Consider the following 16,800-nt stretch of genomic DNA (forward strand, 5'->3'; position numbering starts at 1 on the left):
CCTAATTTTTCTAATTCCTGAATACAAAAACAGAAAGCATAAAAAAAGAAAATAAATAATAAAATAAAAAAGATTATAATATCAAAATGTATAATAACGAGGTAAATAAATAGTCAGCCCATAGGAAACACTGGGTCTTTACTGTATGCAGTGACTGTTGGGTCTTTATAATAATTACTCAATGTGAAAATGATAAGCTTATTTTTATTGTTGTACTTTTTCTTAAAGGGATAGTTCAACATTTTGGCAAATTTGCCCATTGGAGTTGGTTCATTACATTTAATTGTCGGTGCGTGTTGTTTTGAGATCCGTATAGGGATTATGGCAGTGGGCGAATTTGCCAAAAATGTTGAACTATCCCTTTAATGTATACCCTGAGACAGAAATCTGAACTGATTGGATTCATCACATTGATTATCTCCTCTCTGTGCCTTATACCAAGCTGTTCTCAAGCTTTTTGCTTTGCGACCCTCTGCAGGTGTTTCATGCTACAAACATTAATCTACCCTGTGAGGGGGATGGGGGGAGGGGGGGGGGGTGCAACCTCCAGGCTGAGAGCTGCTGCTGTATCACTGATGCTGCCATGACGTTTGTCCACATTAATATATATGAACACACGCGCCGTTTGGCTGCAGTAGCTGTGTATCGTGTGTGTTGTTGTACAAAGTGAAAACAAGGCTGTTCACCAGAGGACTGACACCAGCAACACTTGTGTAAGAAATAACTGAGCAGCCAATACAAGATACATTATGTCAATGTTGACACACAAAACTGTTGTTTTTTATGATGAATTTCCATCCAATGTTTGAAATAAATATTGATTTCACAACATGCTTGATCAAATTTGTTATGTATCAACTTCACATTTTAAGACAGGGTCATGATTGGAAATGAGTTCAGTCTGTGACCAAAAAGAGCTCAAAGTGTTTTCGCAGCATAAGAAAAATTCAATTGGTTGGTTGTGGTAAATGGAGTGAATAGTGAATTTGACTCTTAACTGTGAAACAACTGCAATTAAATATCTTGATCAGCTTTTTTCCAGTAAGAGCCACAGAGATCCTTCAACGTCAAACCCTCTGCTGTGAAAAAACCTTTAAACATTTGTTGTAAAATATTCCCGTAAGTGATCAGGTCAGTCTGCCCAAACCAGGTCACCTTTAAAAGACCAACAACACTCAAGACAAAATCCAAATCACAAATATTTTTATTTGAACAGTAACATTTCCTGAGCAGCCTGTGATGTCTGCTCATGTGTCACTGACAGAGAGGCTGGTTTAATGTCATGTTGAACTGTACAGATGGAAAACAACAGAGCCCAGAGGAAAACAACAGGAAACAGTGCAGCAGTGTGTGAACTAACAGACCTACATCATCAGTAACAGCTAAACCGTCACTGCTGCTGTGGACGCTACTGATAATTGTGTGGGAGGATGTGATGGCTGGAAAATCTGACATATCATTACTTCAAATGAGTAAATGTTCAATTTCACCTTTGACATCTCTAAGTAATAGTTGAGCTGCTTACATTAAAGCAACAATATTCCCATGAAGAGCGCCTGTTAAAATTATTAAATGACGGCTAAAGAACAAAAACATGAAGAGAACTCAATAACTAAGAAAACACAGAAAAACAAAGATGTGAAAACAGAACAGGTGTGAACGGATCACAAAGTCTCTTCGAGTGAAGCTCCAGCGCTTCAGGTATCAACATTTCACCTTCAGGTTAATCAGTCTCAGGTCGTCGGCTCTTGGTCGCACCGACTTGTTCACAGCTTTTTACTACATGGATATTGTGCTGTTGATCACAATCAACACGGGCACAATTTGGCCCAAGTCAGGGATAAAATACTTCTTATAATTGGCTGGTTTCTACTGAATCAGCAACATCCAAATGAAATACCTTTCCATTGTCCGGTCACCATTTAGGACCTATGAACAGCAGAGCACAGAGAGAGAAGAGGTCAGAGAAATGTGGGTCAGGGCCAGAGTTTAGAGAATAAACTAACAATAAGAGAGGATTTGACCGGTGTCAGTGGAGAAACGGGAGGGCAGAAGATGGGATTGGACCAGCTCAAGTATGATTAGAGGCTGGAAACCTCTTTAAAACAGTATCGTGTCAGCAGAAGGAGCAGGAGGCTGCAGGCCTGTTACACAACAACAGCTAAGACAGGAAATCTGACTAAATGTGTCACTTTGAGTCTGAGACGGGAGCTGCACGCAGGACGGGACTCAACTGGTCACCAGCGCACACACCAGATCTGAGGATGACTTGCAAAGGGGTAAGGACCAAAAAAAGTGAGTATTGATGTGGGGGTGGGGGTGCTTAGCACGATGCCACTCCTAACTATTAACAAATAATATGAACTGAAGATAATAGAAGTGGTAGGTACAGTAACAGTATATGCAATAATTAATTACTGCATACATTGACAGCTGGACTTTCAGCTCCCACATGCTTGAGCTTTACACTGCTGACTGGTATAATCAGAACAGACATGTCCATTTTCATTATATTTGTCGGGTCTGATGAGTGGTGATACAATTCGCTTCAGTTACACATGATTGTCAGCCTGTTACAAAATCATATCACTGACCCCCCCCCCCGGCAAAACATTTCTGGTGAAAAGTGACTTGTTTGCATCCCTGTTCTCTGATTGGTCAGCAGTTTCTTTAAGTGATGTGACTGAACACCTTTTACGGCTTCCTGACTGTGCAGCTTTATTGAGTTACCTGCAAAGTTGTTGCGGTGGTTTGGTCGTCTCATCATTCCGCCCCGGTAACTGAAGCGGTTGTTCCTGCGCGGGGGGCCTGTGTTGGGTCTGAACAGACCTCCTCTCCTGGGGCCCTACAGAGAAGGAGAGACACAGGCTTCAGAGTCACTTTGATGTCTTTGTGTAATCTCTGTTAGTTGTGTCACATGATTAGAGGGTCGGAGGTGGAACTCTGCCGTAACCCTTTCATAACGCTTTCACACGCACCATGTTGTCTTCTTGTCTCCTGCTGTCCTCTGGCCACGCAGGAAATCCCTCGTCCTCCACCTCAGCCATCTCATCACTGTACTCCAAAGCTGGCTCACTGACAGAGACATGAACACAAAGGCTTCAGCTACACCGAGAGTATGACTGTCTCCAATAACCCAATGTGTTACCTCGTGGCTTTCAAGAGCACGACCAGGGGTGAGATAATTAAAACACTGCACAAACCTGCTTCGACAGGTGAGAGAGGAAAAAAAGTGAGTGTAGTTTTACCTGACTGGACCGAGCTGGCGTTGTGACAAGCTGCTGCCTGGTATGGTGACCTTCACCCCCTCAAGTCTCTCCTGCCTCCTCCTCTCCAGATCATGCCTCAGGTCTCCTGGGCCTCGGACCGGCTGCTGGAGCAAACCCTGACAACATCAGTGCAATTATTACAACCACCAGGAGAAAAGATGATGTGAGGAAAGGAGCTGTTCATCTACCTGCATTGCCCCCAGTCTGGAGAAAAGAGGCTCGTCATCATCCAACAGTGAGTCGATATTAAGACTGAATCCTCTGCAGAGAAAACATGTTTTAAAATGTGAGAGGCTTTTATTAACCACATTTTTTCTGAAATTTATGACTGGTATGTTTGACCTACCGGTTTGAACTGAACCTCTCATCCAACGTAAGCTCCTCGGCCTCCTCCACAGGGAAGCTGTCTTTCTGAGGAGCTGAGAAGCGTTCGTTCAGAGAGACGCCACCACCTCTGAAATACTGCTCTGTAAACACAGACAACCAAATGATTATTTGTGGGGAAGCCAAATTGCAATGAGGAAAGACGTCAACATTATGAAATATTGATACACCTGCTACAATAACTCCATAGCTACACAAGAACATAACGTTTTGTGTTCTGCTGACGCACGTAAAATACAACATGTGGAAAAAGTCCTGAGTGTTGACTGTGCCGGTTAGACAAAGTCTTCAGAGTTTTAAAATGACGACAATACTGCAGGCAAAAACTACTTGGACTACGCTATAAGTCAATATAATCAATAAGGGTGACTATATGACGCTTTATATCCAACATAATCATGATCTAGTCTGTCCTTAGCTTACAAAATAAGGTTTGTGAAATGTCTGCATGGAGCACACCTGCTGACAGGTGTGCAGCTGACAGTGGCAGTTTCCTTATCGCTACCTGAGCCACCATCCGATCCTCGCTCTCTCACGTCCTGAGGAGTCTCCTGGACATACAGTATCCTGTATTCTGTGATTTCCTCTTCATTTCTAATCGTACCGTTTCATTTTTTGCCGGTACACGCCCAGTGTCTTCACTCTTTCTTTCTTTCTTTCTCTCTCTCTCGCTCATGCGTGCTCACTCCAGATTCACATATACCGGTAAAAATAATGGTGATGAGTATGAAATCATTACAAATAAGACAAAAAAATAGATGCGTGAAAAACTTGAAATGGAAACATTGTAAAAATTGCTGTGACCATAGCTGGACACAGTGTCTATTACTGCTGTTTTAAGCAGCGGTCTATAGGACCAATATTGGCCATCTAAGGTATAAATGCTCAGAAATCAAGTTTGTTTACTTTTAATAAGTTGTAAGCTTCAGAAACCATCTAACACGTATATTTAGGAAAAGTCACGGACTAAGAGACCTGTAGCTTTAATGTAACAAAAGTTATTTACGAAAGAAAACCCCAAACGGTCTGTGAGACCGACTTGGCCGTTCTGGTGTTAACACACACACTCTAAATATCATAAACCTCCTGCGTACTTAAACAATACACTAAAACCTCACATAAATTATGGCACAATTCCTGCCTCTGTTTTCTACCAATCATGATATAGACATGATCTGCTGTGTGTGCGTGTATATACACGGATAACCTTCACTGCAAATAATGAAATCCAAAAAATGTCTTATATTTTTGAATCAAATAAAGATATTTAGGAAGAAAAAAAACAAAATAGGATTTCCACTGTATTTCAAAACAGTATAAAATCACAACACAACAGATACAGACGTGTACGGTGTGCTGACCTTTGACCTGGTGCACTAGTGTGATGATTTCCTGTGCAAAAGTCCCAGTGTGCATGGCCGTCTCTCTGTACGTCCCAGAGTGCTCCAGCATGGGCAGGAAGTCCAGACGCTGCCGACCCACGTTGACCAGATCTAACGAGAGCTGCCTCTCTGAGGAGTAGCACAGCGAGCTGCACAGGAGGAGGAGAATGACCAAGGTTTAAAACAGCCAAAGGGCAAATAATGTTGGGAACAAGATGAAGACGACCCCTTGGTGAATAAAGAAAATAAAGGATCTTGTAGATTTAATCTACCAGTGACTGTCAAGGGGAATTCATAACTTTTTTAATACTCATAAAAATGCTTTGTTTTTACAAGTGGAAAATGCCGCGTGAGTCATCATTTTATGGTCTCTGATGATTTGCAGTGCAGTGCAGTGCAGCAGGTAAGCTGACAGAGTTACACTGTCTTACTACTGTACTGTGAACTGACAGTGACAGGATGACTCCTCTGAAAGACTCTAAGTTTTAGACGTCTCCGATGAAAGTTTTAAGTCAGATTCTAAATGTTCTTAGTGGAAGCTTTACATCCATATTATTTCAATATCTCATTGGTATTAAAAGTATCCATCTGAGAAAAAAAAGAGATAAAAACAAAAACCACAGCGTTACCTTACCCAACACACTTACCTGTCGTATGATCCACAACCAGTGTTTAGTGTAAAACTACATCCTACATACTGACTGAAAAGACTTAGGTGCACATAAGCATACAAATTCATAAACTTTTAAATTATGTCGATAAAGGCTTTAGCTGAAAGCTCGGGGAGTCCAGGATATCTAACAGACAGGTGAGTTAAAGGTAGGGTAAAAGTTCACACTTCTTTTCTAGTCATCAATGTGGCTTCATCTTCTTAGTTCTCCACTCGTCAGATGTTTCAACTACTGATCACAGTCCGGTTCATTTTTTATGACCACCACTGTGTCTTTAATTTGCCCAACAGGTTCTTCAGTGCGTCACTTGATCCTCAAGTAGCTTTAGGGGACAAAGTCTGTGACACTGTTCAGCACACCAACATCTCCTTTGGGTTACTATGGTGACACTTCTTTCCACGTCTTTCAGTGTTTCAGCGATGTTCATGGTGTCAAATCTTCATATCTCTTGACTGCTTTGATGATGCTTCAGTGAATTCATATTTTTGTCTTTAGGTTCGGTTTCTTCTTGCAGCAGAATTGATGATATTTCCCTTCAGATTTCTCTTTGTGTTAGTGCTGTGGATGCCAGGTTATCCATTCAGAAGCATCAGTTATGTTCAAAGCTTTGATGCCTTTTTATCCACTGGTGACTGGCGTCAACTACTCACACAAACAACTTCAGTCTCCTCAGTTTTGATGATGATTTTTAGTGTCACTGCTTCAGTTTCACCTTTTTAACATCAGTGTTGTTGTTCAGTTTGTCATTTCTTCCCAGCACTGATGTTTGTCCATGGCTTCCTTTCTTCTTCCAACATAGCTGGTGATATTTGTGTTCATGCCTTTGACTCCTCCTTTTGATAACACTGATGAGGCTGCTGCCATTTCTCCATTTATAATCACCGATGATGATGATGGCTTTCTCCTTTTCTTATATTTATGATGTTTGTGTTCATAGGTCCATGTGTCTTTCCTTGCAGCACGTTGGACAAGAACAAGACTATCAGACTGATCGTGTTTTTCTGAACTTGGATGGCATAGCTCAGTCTTTGCACAGTGAACATGCTTTGAATCCTCTTCCCAAAATAAGAAAGCCTTTAAATAAACATAAAAAACTCCAGGAGTACATTTCAGAGGATGTCCAAATAAGAATATCGTCTTCGCCAAGCCAGAAACACAAACACTGCACACAGGGAGGGGAAGTCCTGGTAAGTTCCTCGACTTGTTCTTCTCGTGTTCTTCTGTATATTCAGTCTGATAGAGCATCTAAATCAGCTGCTCCTGTCGAGCTCAAAACTTTGCCCATCTACTGTTAACATATTCAGATTATTGTCCTTTTCATCAAAAAGCACTGTGCTTAAAACATCCTTCTGTTTTACTGTGCAGGTTTCTTTAAGTGACACTGCTATGTCATGATGAAAGTGATGTTGTACGACAGTTAAGGCTGGCACAGCTGAACATCCATGTTTTTACAGAGCACCATCTGTCTCTGCTGGCACAGTTCAGTTATTGCTCTGAGACAAGAGCAGTCTACAGACATATCCTCCACAAGATCCAGGTTTGGTATTAAATCTTCTGAGCCAGATATTCAGACATTCATGTCTCAGATGAGTTGGTAGAGACAGTGAAACTTATCACAATCAGACATGGAGGTGCTGCTTTCACAAAAAAAGAGAGAGTGGGCTCCTCATAGATGGGAGAGAGCTGTATATATTATTTGTCCACTTCCAAACACAAATGAGGACAGTCTTCCATTTATCACAGCTGTTCAAAAAAAAAGTCAAAATAACAAAACGTTATACTGAAGATTTCCGACATACCAAAGCACCACATGACTCTTCCAACAAGTAATGACAGGAAATCTGTGGTAGCAGTAACAGGAACCAAGAGGGAATCAGTTTCTGTTCCTGGCCTTGTCAACACTGTCTTCCAGATGTGCTCGTCTTCACAGAGGGTCACAGTGACCGTGGTGGTGCATTTCTGCAACTCAATCCTCTTCTTGAGATTTTGTGGTCTTCCCTCTTCCAAGGTCCTTGTGATAAACAGACACCTTGGATGGTGCTGTGGAACAGGCATCTGCATCTGCATCTGCAGCCATGGGGTGTGGACTTGCAGGACTTATTGCCAGAACATCTTCACACATACCCCTCTTCCTTTTCAGCCTTTGAACTGACTTAACCAGACCAAAACTTTTCTCCATTTGATGAAGACATTTCCATTATGGTTGTCTTCTGCTGACCAAGCTGCCCAGCCTTGTTCTCAGTAATGGCTTCTTTTTGACATATTCTTCACATGGAAACAAGAGCAAATTTTAATTTGTATGGTCAGACATCTGGAGGTGCTGTGCTTTTCTAGAGACTTGATTTTTTTTCAAATTCCAGGTCCTTTCATTTCATCAGTGCATTATATTTCCATTTAATTCCTCCACACACATGCTGAGAGTGATGTCACCCATTCGTGTAGAATGAGACACAACTTGAACTCACATCAGAGAAAATACTTTGCTTCTTCATGAGAACAGGCGATGCAGATTTCTTTACAATGGCGCAGTCATTTTCTCAAAATGCTCCCAAACCTCAGCTTCAGTACTGCATTTCTACTGGGTATTTTTCTCCAGCATGTATGAGGTCTTCAGTTTCAATAGCAGCACATGTTTCTTCCTGGTGTTATCTCACATGAGGTCAAGTTCACCTTCATATCAATATGTAGTCCAGTGTAGAAACCTCTGTACATCAGACGATGGGGTCCTGAATATCATCTGCTTGATGCTTGTATCAGCAGTAACTTGCAGACGTTATGACATTTCATGTAAACTCTCCGGCTCTGGATCAACTTCCGCCAAATTCACATAGATGAAAATGTATTTTCTCTCCAGTAATTATTCGTCTTTCAATGAAGTCTCCATCTTCCATCTATCTCTTTCCTACAGCAGCTTTCCATGAACCTAGAAACAGAAGTGTGAACTTTTACCACTCACCACTGATAATTTGGTTTAAAAATACTCTACCTCTTTTGGTTAACGGGTCGGCTCATGTCCACTTTAATGGTCAATGTTTCCTCCACTGCGGCGGTCATGTTATTGGTTTTCTGAACGTTCCATGTGCGTTCCCTCTGACGGGGCATTTTAGGGTCCAAGTCTGGTAGGCGTCTGTCCAGACTTGTGCCTCTATCATCTTCCCACTCCTGTGCCCAGTTGGGCTCCGCCTGAACGGGATCCTCAAAACAATCTTGTCTGAAGGGTCGGTGCGCCGGTCTTTGCTCTTCTTGAGGAACGTCTTGATATCCCTGGGATGACTGCTGTAATCTTTGCTGATTCCTGGCTGGTCCGCTCCTTCCGCCTTGTCCACGATTCATCCTCCCTCTTGGAGGGCGAGGACCGCCCCTCCCCCTTGTGGGACCACCTCGATTGCCAAATCTCATGGGGTTTGGTCTGTCTTGGGGCATAGGGCTCCTCCTAGTTTCAACATAGTCGGAGTCTCTCCAATTATCTTGCAATCGGCCTCCTCTCATGTCTTCGTCCAACCTGTTGTCTGACGCCCTGAAACGCTCCTGTGAGGGTCCTGAAGGGCGGGGGCTCCTCTGTTGCTCAAAGTCGGGGTCACGGTCTCTGTAGTCATCGAATTTCTCCCACCTTGGCGGGTCTCTGCTCTCTGCCCTACCGTGATCATGTTCAATGACAAGTGGTCTCGAATGATGACTGTCTTCGCGGGGGCGGCTCCCCTGAACATCTCCATCAAACCCATCTCTGGGTGCGTCCACTGAGTAACGCTGTTCCTCAAAGTCCTCCTCATTCCTGTACCTGTGACAGCATGAGAGGAGGTAACATGGTTCAACAATGACACATGGAACCATTGCATCTTCAAATCTGGTTTTAAATTTTCACTTGACATTAGCTTTGGATACATCTCACAATCTATATCATTAAGCATTTTGATTCATCAACAAATAAAAAGAATGCAGCATACATTTTTTAACTACTTTTGCCATTAAAGCTACCATTAGCATTAACAAGTACAGTCTGTCTACAGTAACACATGCAGAAAGCTTTTGAGAAAAGACAAAATTTAAGCCATGCAATATTTGTTAGTGTTTTGAGTTGTGAAAAAGAAAGAGCATGATGACAGACAGTGAGGACAGGAGTTTGCTTTAAGAAAATAAGGAAGATGAGAATCCTCTGAATTCTTCGTTTCCTTTCTCCCTGCGATAGTGCTGCAAAGCATTTTGCTTAAAATTTACCCAAGGTGATCGCCGTCAGCCATTTCTCTTCTTTGCCTTTTAAAGGGGGCATTCCTCTCTTGGTGGTGATCCTGCCGTCGCCTGCCTCTGCTGGGATCCTGAAAACCCCTCCTTCCTCTTTCCCTACCTACTCCCCCTCTTTGGTTAGCCGTTCTTGCACCAGGACTCAGGTCTCTGAACCTTCCTCGACCTCTGCCCTGCCCCTCCCTCCAGCCCATCCTCTCCTCTCTCGGCTGGTGGTCTGTGTGAGACCTTGGTGTCTGTGGCAATCTTTCCCTCGCCAAAACTGAGGGGGAGTGAGACAACCTCTCCCTGTTTCCGTAACTCTGGAAGTGTTCCCTAAACCCCCCTCTGCGTCTGTCTCCGTCTCCTCCTACATTACGTGGTGTTGGTGGTGGTGAGGGCCTCCGGTCATCATAGCCTCCATCGTAATTGGGTGATGGCCCCCTGTGGTGAAATTCCTTGTTTGGACGTCGCTGATGCGAGAACTGGCGGTCTTCAGGGAAAGGAGAGGATCTTCTCTGGCTGTCCGGGTACATGTCTTCCCAGTTTTCTTCAGGATCCTTTCTCGGTTGGTGACCCCTGTCCGACGGGCTCCCATCCAGTTCCGCAATGACTTTATAGGGATCAAAGTCCGGCTCCTCCCATGGAAACCGCCTGATAATTGGATAAAGCTCAAGTTACTGCCAGGAACTGGAAAACAGATAATTAAACTTTAACTTATTCATTTCATTTCATTTAGATGACACTACAAATCATCATTTCTGTGTTTTAAGATACAAACATCTAAATAAGACTATTCCAGTACATTTACCTATAGTGTGGAGATCGCGACCGTGGTCTTGACATTTTGTCAACCTTAAAGAAAAGAAGAGGTTTTCATTAAGATTACCACTGCAGGCAGAACTACAAACCGCAGTACAGGCAGATGTTACAAAAGCAAGGTCAGTTGGTCTTGTTTCATATATAATGTAGATTCAATGTCAATAGGGTTACATCTAGTGGTGTTCAAATTCACCTTGATATCTGTGTTGAGCTCACATGATCTCACAAGTAAATCTGAACAATCCTCAAACCCTGACAATAAACAGCAAAACAACAGACTGTAGTCATATTGTCTGGACACAAATCCTTGAGTTGCTCAAACAAAAAAGCAACCCAACAATTGCTAAGAGATTATCATGATTATACAGGTACACCACAACACTGTCTGGCTGCTGTACTGCTCTATTAGTGTTAAGATGGAGGAGTTTAACAACTTTCTACAGAATCATATGATGTGTGGAAAAGTTTGTTCTCATATGAGTTGAGAAGTTGAGACAAGAAATCTCCAACAAAGATGTTACCCTCATGAAAGTGTTAGCTTCAGAGGCTACTGGTTTCAGCATTGTGAGTTAGCAGGAAATTCACTGTTAGATAAAGAGGAACTTGTCCCATGTAACACTTTGTACCCTGTTTCCAGCTGAGTGACGCGGTTGTCTGTTTACAGACAGGAACAAGTGAAGGACAACATCATTTCAAAGTGGCCAGTTTACAGGGGCACACATGGTTATCAGTGGATAGACTCCTCAGCTTTGCCCTTCACAGTGACTGTACAATGTTAGGACTTGTTTTGTAGACTCATGACAGCAGTGTTTCAATTGATTAGAGCCAAGACATTTTAGAGACCGCATGGACTGAAGCTAACATGCTAGTCAGAGTCAAACCAGTAATTAGCCGTAGCTGTGACACAAACGCAGACCAAAAACACTTTCTGGATTATATAACTGTGAGCATATGATTGCAATACAACGAATTCCTAATATTAACATGACCTGAATATGTATCAACAAATGTGTAATAAATAAATTGTTCGTGCAACGTAAGGTGCAAGGTTGAGAGTTGCATACGGTTAAATGTGTTAAACAAGAACAGTGTTTGCCTTTTTGTATCACACCACATACACACATGTAGCCTACATTAAGGCAAAGCTAGTTTATTACCATTAAATGAAACATTAAAACGTTGGTATTTAAGCTAGGCTAACGTTACGCAGTTGACTCACCTCCGCCACCGACACACGCCGGGCTACCGCGGCTAACGTAAACTAAAGCAAGGACAGATACGGGAAACACCGCAATGTAACAGTTTGTAATATCAAAACACAACCCTATGTCTTTCCAAACATAACCATAAACTAGCTAAAAGCGCTGAGCTTAGTGCTGAAGTCAGAAAATGGCTGTGTTGTCGTTGCCTTCGGCAACATCCACAAACCAGTAAACACGAGGTAATCGCTTCCGCCGCGTCCTTTCAGAATAAAACCACTGCTGGTGAACAGCCAGTCCATGAACCAGTCTCCACTGTGAACCACTGACACTCATTACAGGTGCAATTAATAATAATATCGTGAAAAAATAATTTATTTCAGTAGTTCAATTCAAATAGTGAAACTCATGTATTATAGATAGATTCATTACACACAGACATAAATATTTCATGTCTTTATCAGTTATGTGTTACATTTAGCCTATGAAAACATAAAATTCAGTAAATCAGCTAATTATCTCCAAACACCTTTAAATGGTCTCTTATTCTGGCTCAGTAGCTACACTCTCATGGGGAAGACTGCTGACCTCCATCATCTTCTACTTTGAGATGCACCTGTAGCCTATATAAAGTAATACAGTGTGTGTGGTCAAGCAACAACAAATCAACAGTGGTTGAGTACTCATGATCAAAGTATTAACCTCACAATGTAGATATATTAGAATATTATCAGAAATGTTCTTTTATTATAAAAATAACAGACTGTCCTATTTCAGTATCATTAATGCATAATTTTGTTAGAATTATCATTAAAGAAAAATTTTAATGTTGGTATTTTTTGACATGCATTATTCTCTATGAACTAATCATTTGTACCTGCTATTAGAAATGTTTTGGAGTAAAATGAAATTTCCCTCTGAAATGAAGTCAAGTGGACACATAAAGGATTTGCAAAAATTAAAATACATTACAAGAATATGTTTTACTATGTAGCCTATTTGTACATTATGGTCCAGTTTGTTGTAGAATGGTATGAAATGTCCCTGTGAATATGGAAAGTCATGATGATTATATAAACCTGCTACTGTACCACTCAAATGTCCAAATGCTGAGCTAATAGATCATATGTATTGTCATTGAACATATGTTGTATGGAAACAACTGTAAGAAAGAAAGAAAATTCTCAAAAATGTCTTTAAAACTTTTTTTTTTTAAAGGCTTAACAATTAGATCTAGTATTGTACTTTTGACTCACTGTCTGAAATATGACTTTGTATCTCATGTTACAGATTTATTGTTATTTGACTCACTGTCAGCATATATTATCATTCACCTTGGTTACAGTGTCTTGTGTCTACCATCCAATGTTGATTGATCAGGTTTTATTTTGAAGATCGACAGGCTAAGCAGGAAGTCATATTATGTTGTTAATGATAACTGAGTCTAATGTAATCAGGCTAACGTAGCCGTGCAAGCAAAAATTCATAATTCACTCCAATTTTTGCAGATCAGTTTTAATTTCAGTGCAGCATAAAGTCAATACACAGTGAGATATAATGAGAAATAAGTGGCTTCATCAAACCCTACACTAGATTTGTCATTTTTATATGTCACTTATGAATGTCAAAGACTAAACATCTCATACAGACTGAATCTTTATTATTTCACTTCAATCTGTCACCAGAGGCGACTGTTTCCCAATATCATACATCTGTTCATTTATCCAGCTCACTGACACAAATGGCTTGATGAAGTTTATTGTTCTTTTTCAGCAGTTATCCATGCACCACTTCTACAATGATATATTCCACCAAGCTGCAGTGTCACAGAGTTTAAGTAATATTAGGATAAACATTATGTCCTTTATTTTTATGTCATATACAAGGGGACCCAGGAGACCCTCTGACAATGAGTTACAGCAGAATCTGGTGGAGTGGGGAGCGAACATGGAGAGAGGGAATCTGACAGGAGTGTGAAAACTTAAACCAATGTGCTGTGGGTTGCAGCAGTGACGAGAAAACATCTTTTTCCTTCAGTGTGGAACTTTGGAGCAGCGGTAGAGCCACTTCCCCACAACAGGAAACCAAGAACTCCCTTTGAACCTGGATCCAATTTAGTTATGATGCCCCTAAAAAAGTCCCACTGACAAAGATCATACATTCACCACCACCACCACATCCTTTCTTTCGCTGATTTATATCAGAATATTCACCGAATGACCACAAAATAATCTGAAATAAAGAAGGTGTAAGTGAAACTGTTGAGGATACTGGAGGTCAAGTATTGACGTTGGGAGTTCATGACATAAAGGCATTTACATTCTACAGTTAACACATATATGACACATGTTGCATTTTTAAGGCTGATTTTGATATTTTTACAGTTTCAGGCCCAAAAGACCTTCGATGAATGAAATTTAAGAAACTTATTGGTATACTGACTGAAATTTTAGACATCACACCATGATGCAGGGTCATCAAAAATATAACTATTTAAATGAACAGCTGGTTTTCCTCAAACAGTTGTAGAGTTTGGTTAGCATTGTTCACTAGAATTAAATACCAGACCATCATTTCAGGAAATCAAATGTACAAAATGGCACTGCAGAATGAATAAAAGGAGATTTTTCTTGAATATGCAGAAATTTGTTTGGTTGGTGGCGGGTTGAAAACTATGGTCGGGGCCAGGCAATTACTAATAACCGGCAAAACCAATAGGTTCCCAGCAGCTTATGCTGCCTGGCCCCTATCTGGTACTAGACTATGACAAAGGGAAATCTAATGTAGGAAAATTACAGCTGAACAGTTAGAATATTGATTTTCTATTTTCATTAAATACTCAGAAATTTGGTAAGTGGCTTCGGAAATGTACATTTCTCTACCAGAATGAACAACTGGCACGATTAAATCAAAACATTGTGGTTTTGCTCACAAAATTGTACAGTTTGGTGGTCGGTTTGAATTGTCATAGGTGGGTGGGGTTTTTCTGGGGCGATATAGACTGTTATTATTTCTAAAATCCTGGTTATGGTCTTGATCATCCACACAGTGAATCTGGGAGTCTCAATATTCATGATTCATTCAAATCATAATCAAACCCTCCTTCCACATTATCACTTCTCTAGTTCCTGGATCTTTCAGTGAACAAGGGCCTTTAAAGAGTGAAAAGTGCACATGCTGAAGCAGCCTGAGGGTGAAGCACAGAGGACAGGTGTCGTAGGAGACGATGGTAACTGCACGGAGGTTTAAGGCCTCAGAGGTGATGAGCTGCGAGGTGGTGAACGCTGTTTAACACCAGTGTCTGTTTTCAATTGGTGAGGTATATTTTATTTGGGGGGAATGAGTTGAGGTGGTGATGTAAGCGTCTTCAGAGCAGTGAAACACAGAACTACTGTTAAGTACTATAAACTGCAGCTTGCATGGTTACAGTCAGTGCCAGACAAATACACAACACACTGTGTTAATATTTCCCTGACCTGCAGATAAAAATACAGGACATTTTGATTTTCTTTTTTTTTTTCACCCTTTTCCTTCCAAGTTTACTTCATATCTTTGCTGCGGATCGTTGCTAGTCCACAGAAAGTCCATCAATTAGGTGATGAGCAGCAGAAAAACCAAAGCTATAGGCTCTACGTGTTGGGGTGGGTGGGGGGGCAACAGTGGGGTTATATGTGATAGTTTTCTCCAGCATCAGGATGACACAAAATCTACAGCAGACTGAGTTTTTATAGAAGCAGGAGTCACCGTCGGCAGAAGAGCAGGTGAGCGGGGAGATAAACACACAGTGACCATCAGAAACACTGACGAGAAAGAGAGAAACTCCCACACACTGTTCAAGTACAAAGCTACAACCACGGCCATAAAACAGCTCGACTAGCTAGTCCTCACTGAAGATGCTACACAAGATTCACACGACAGCGTCTGTTTTACGGCGTCCCTCCAGATGAACTGCTACAGAGCCGCTCCCCGTCCCTACCATGACAGACTACACCACCCAGTCGGATCTATTTACAGAGTTTTACAAAAAGCAAGGATGAGAGATTAAAGCAGATGATACTCAAGTGATATTTGGCGGCAGAGCAGCTGGGCAATATTGTGCTCGAGCAGAATAATTGCGGACGAGACTTATGACACATGTCCACACCTTCAGAGGACTGAGATCAAGTCTGAAGTCGGGGGCTTTTGAGAAGATGTGTGGGATCTGTAAACGGTGGTTAAGGTGTACAGACACAAGCCAACATTGATCTTGAATTGCCCCACCTTATGCATACAAGCTTTACAACAGGAGCAAAGTCTTATCGTGAGTAAAGCTTTAGATAAATAAACCGGACCACTTAAGTTTACAGCCATTTTTACTTTACTAAACCTAACCGTTTCATATGACAAACATGCAAGAATCCAGGTATACTTCACATTATTTGCATGACTTTGTCAAACTCTTGCTTCTAAGAGTCAAAATTGCCCATTTGCACTGCCTGAAGAAGATGTGGCTGAAAGCTCGACAGTTGTGTGTGTGAGTGGTTTTGTAATAGAGATGAGAAACCAGGTATCCAGCTGCTGTTCCTTGTGATGACTGTTGTTTGTTGCAGAGGGAAGCGATGGGATCTTGGTCTGTTTTTCCTGGCTCCTGTTTCTACTGAACCCATAAGCTCCTAAAAAAGGCCCTACAGAGAGACACAAGACAACACAGATCATTTTCAACTTCCTGTCGTTGTTAGCCGTTAAGTTACCTCTCATTTCTGCAGCTCTTTGTTTCCCTACTTTAATTTTCTGCATAATATTCTGATGGTCCACCGCTAACCAGTTTAAAGGGATAGTTCAGCTCTTTTGAAGTGGGGTTGTATGAGTTACAAAT

General features: G+C 41.4%; 1 protein-coding gene across 3 annotated transcripts; it reads right to left on the reverse strand.

Annotated features, from left to right (window-relative positions):
- Positions 1-1,274: 1,274 nt before the first annotated feature.
- LOC311003845 (uncharacterized protein) lies at positions 1,275-12,161 on the reverse strand. 3 transcript variants are annotated; one of them, XM_083995737.1, is made up of 11 exons: positions 11,966-12,161; positions 10,736-10,779; positions 9,922-10,578; positions 8,693-9,484; positions 5,015-5,184; positions 3,616-3,736; positions 3,458-3,530; positions 3,249-3,370; positions 2,979-3,075; positions 2,731-2,845; positions 1,275-1,929 (listed from the first exon to the last, which is right to left on the reverse strand). In XM_083995737.1, exons 2-11 carry the CDS (start codon positions 10,768-10,770, stop codon positions 1,916-1,918), a joined length of 2,196 nt encoding a protein of 731 aa, XP_083851863.1. In that variant the 5' UTR covers positions 10,771-10,779; positions 11,966-12,161; the 3' UTR covers positions 1,275-1,915. The 3 variants fall into 3 exon arrangements, with proteins under 3 accessions (XP_083851863.1, XP_083851862.1, XP_083851861.1); XM_083995736.1 differs by having other exon boundaries at positions 3,249-3,373; XM_083995735.1 differs by having other exon boundaries at positions 3,249-3,385.
- Between the last annotated feature and the right edge of the window lie 4,639 nt (positions 12,162-16,800).

This window comes from Trachurus trachurus, assembly GCF_905171665.1.
Source record: "Trachurus trachurus genome assembly, chromosome: 20".
Taxonomy (NCBI): domain Eukaryota; kingdom Metazoa; phylum Chordata; class Actinopteri; order Carangiformes; family Carangidae; genus Trachurus; species Trachurus trachurus.

Coding starts and splice junctions, on each gene's coding strand:
- LOC311003845 (XM_083995735.1), bottom strand. CDS start 10,770: ATGTCAAGACCACGGTCGCGATCTCCACACTATAG. Junction 5,185..8,692: donor CGACCCGTTAACCAAAAGAG/GTAGAGTATTTT, acceptor CCTCCTGTGCAG/CTCGCTGTGCTACTCCTCAG. Junction 3,737..5,014: donor ACTAGTGCACCAGGTCAAAG/GTCAGCACACCG, acceptor CTGTGTTTACAG/AGCAGTATTTCAGAGGTGGT.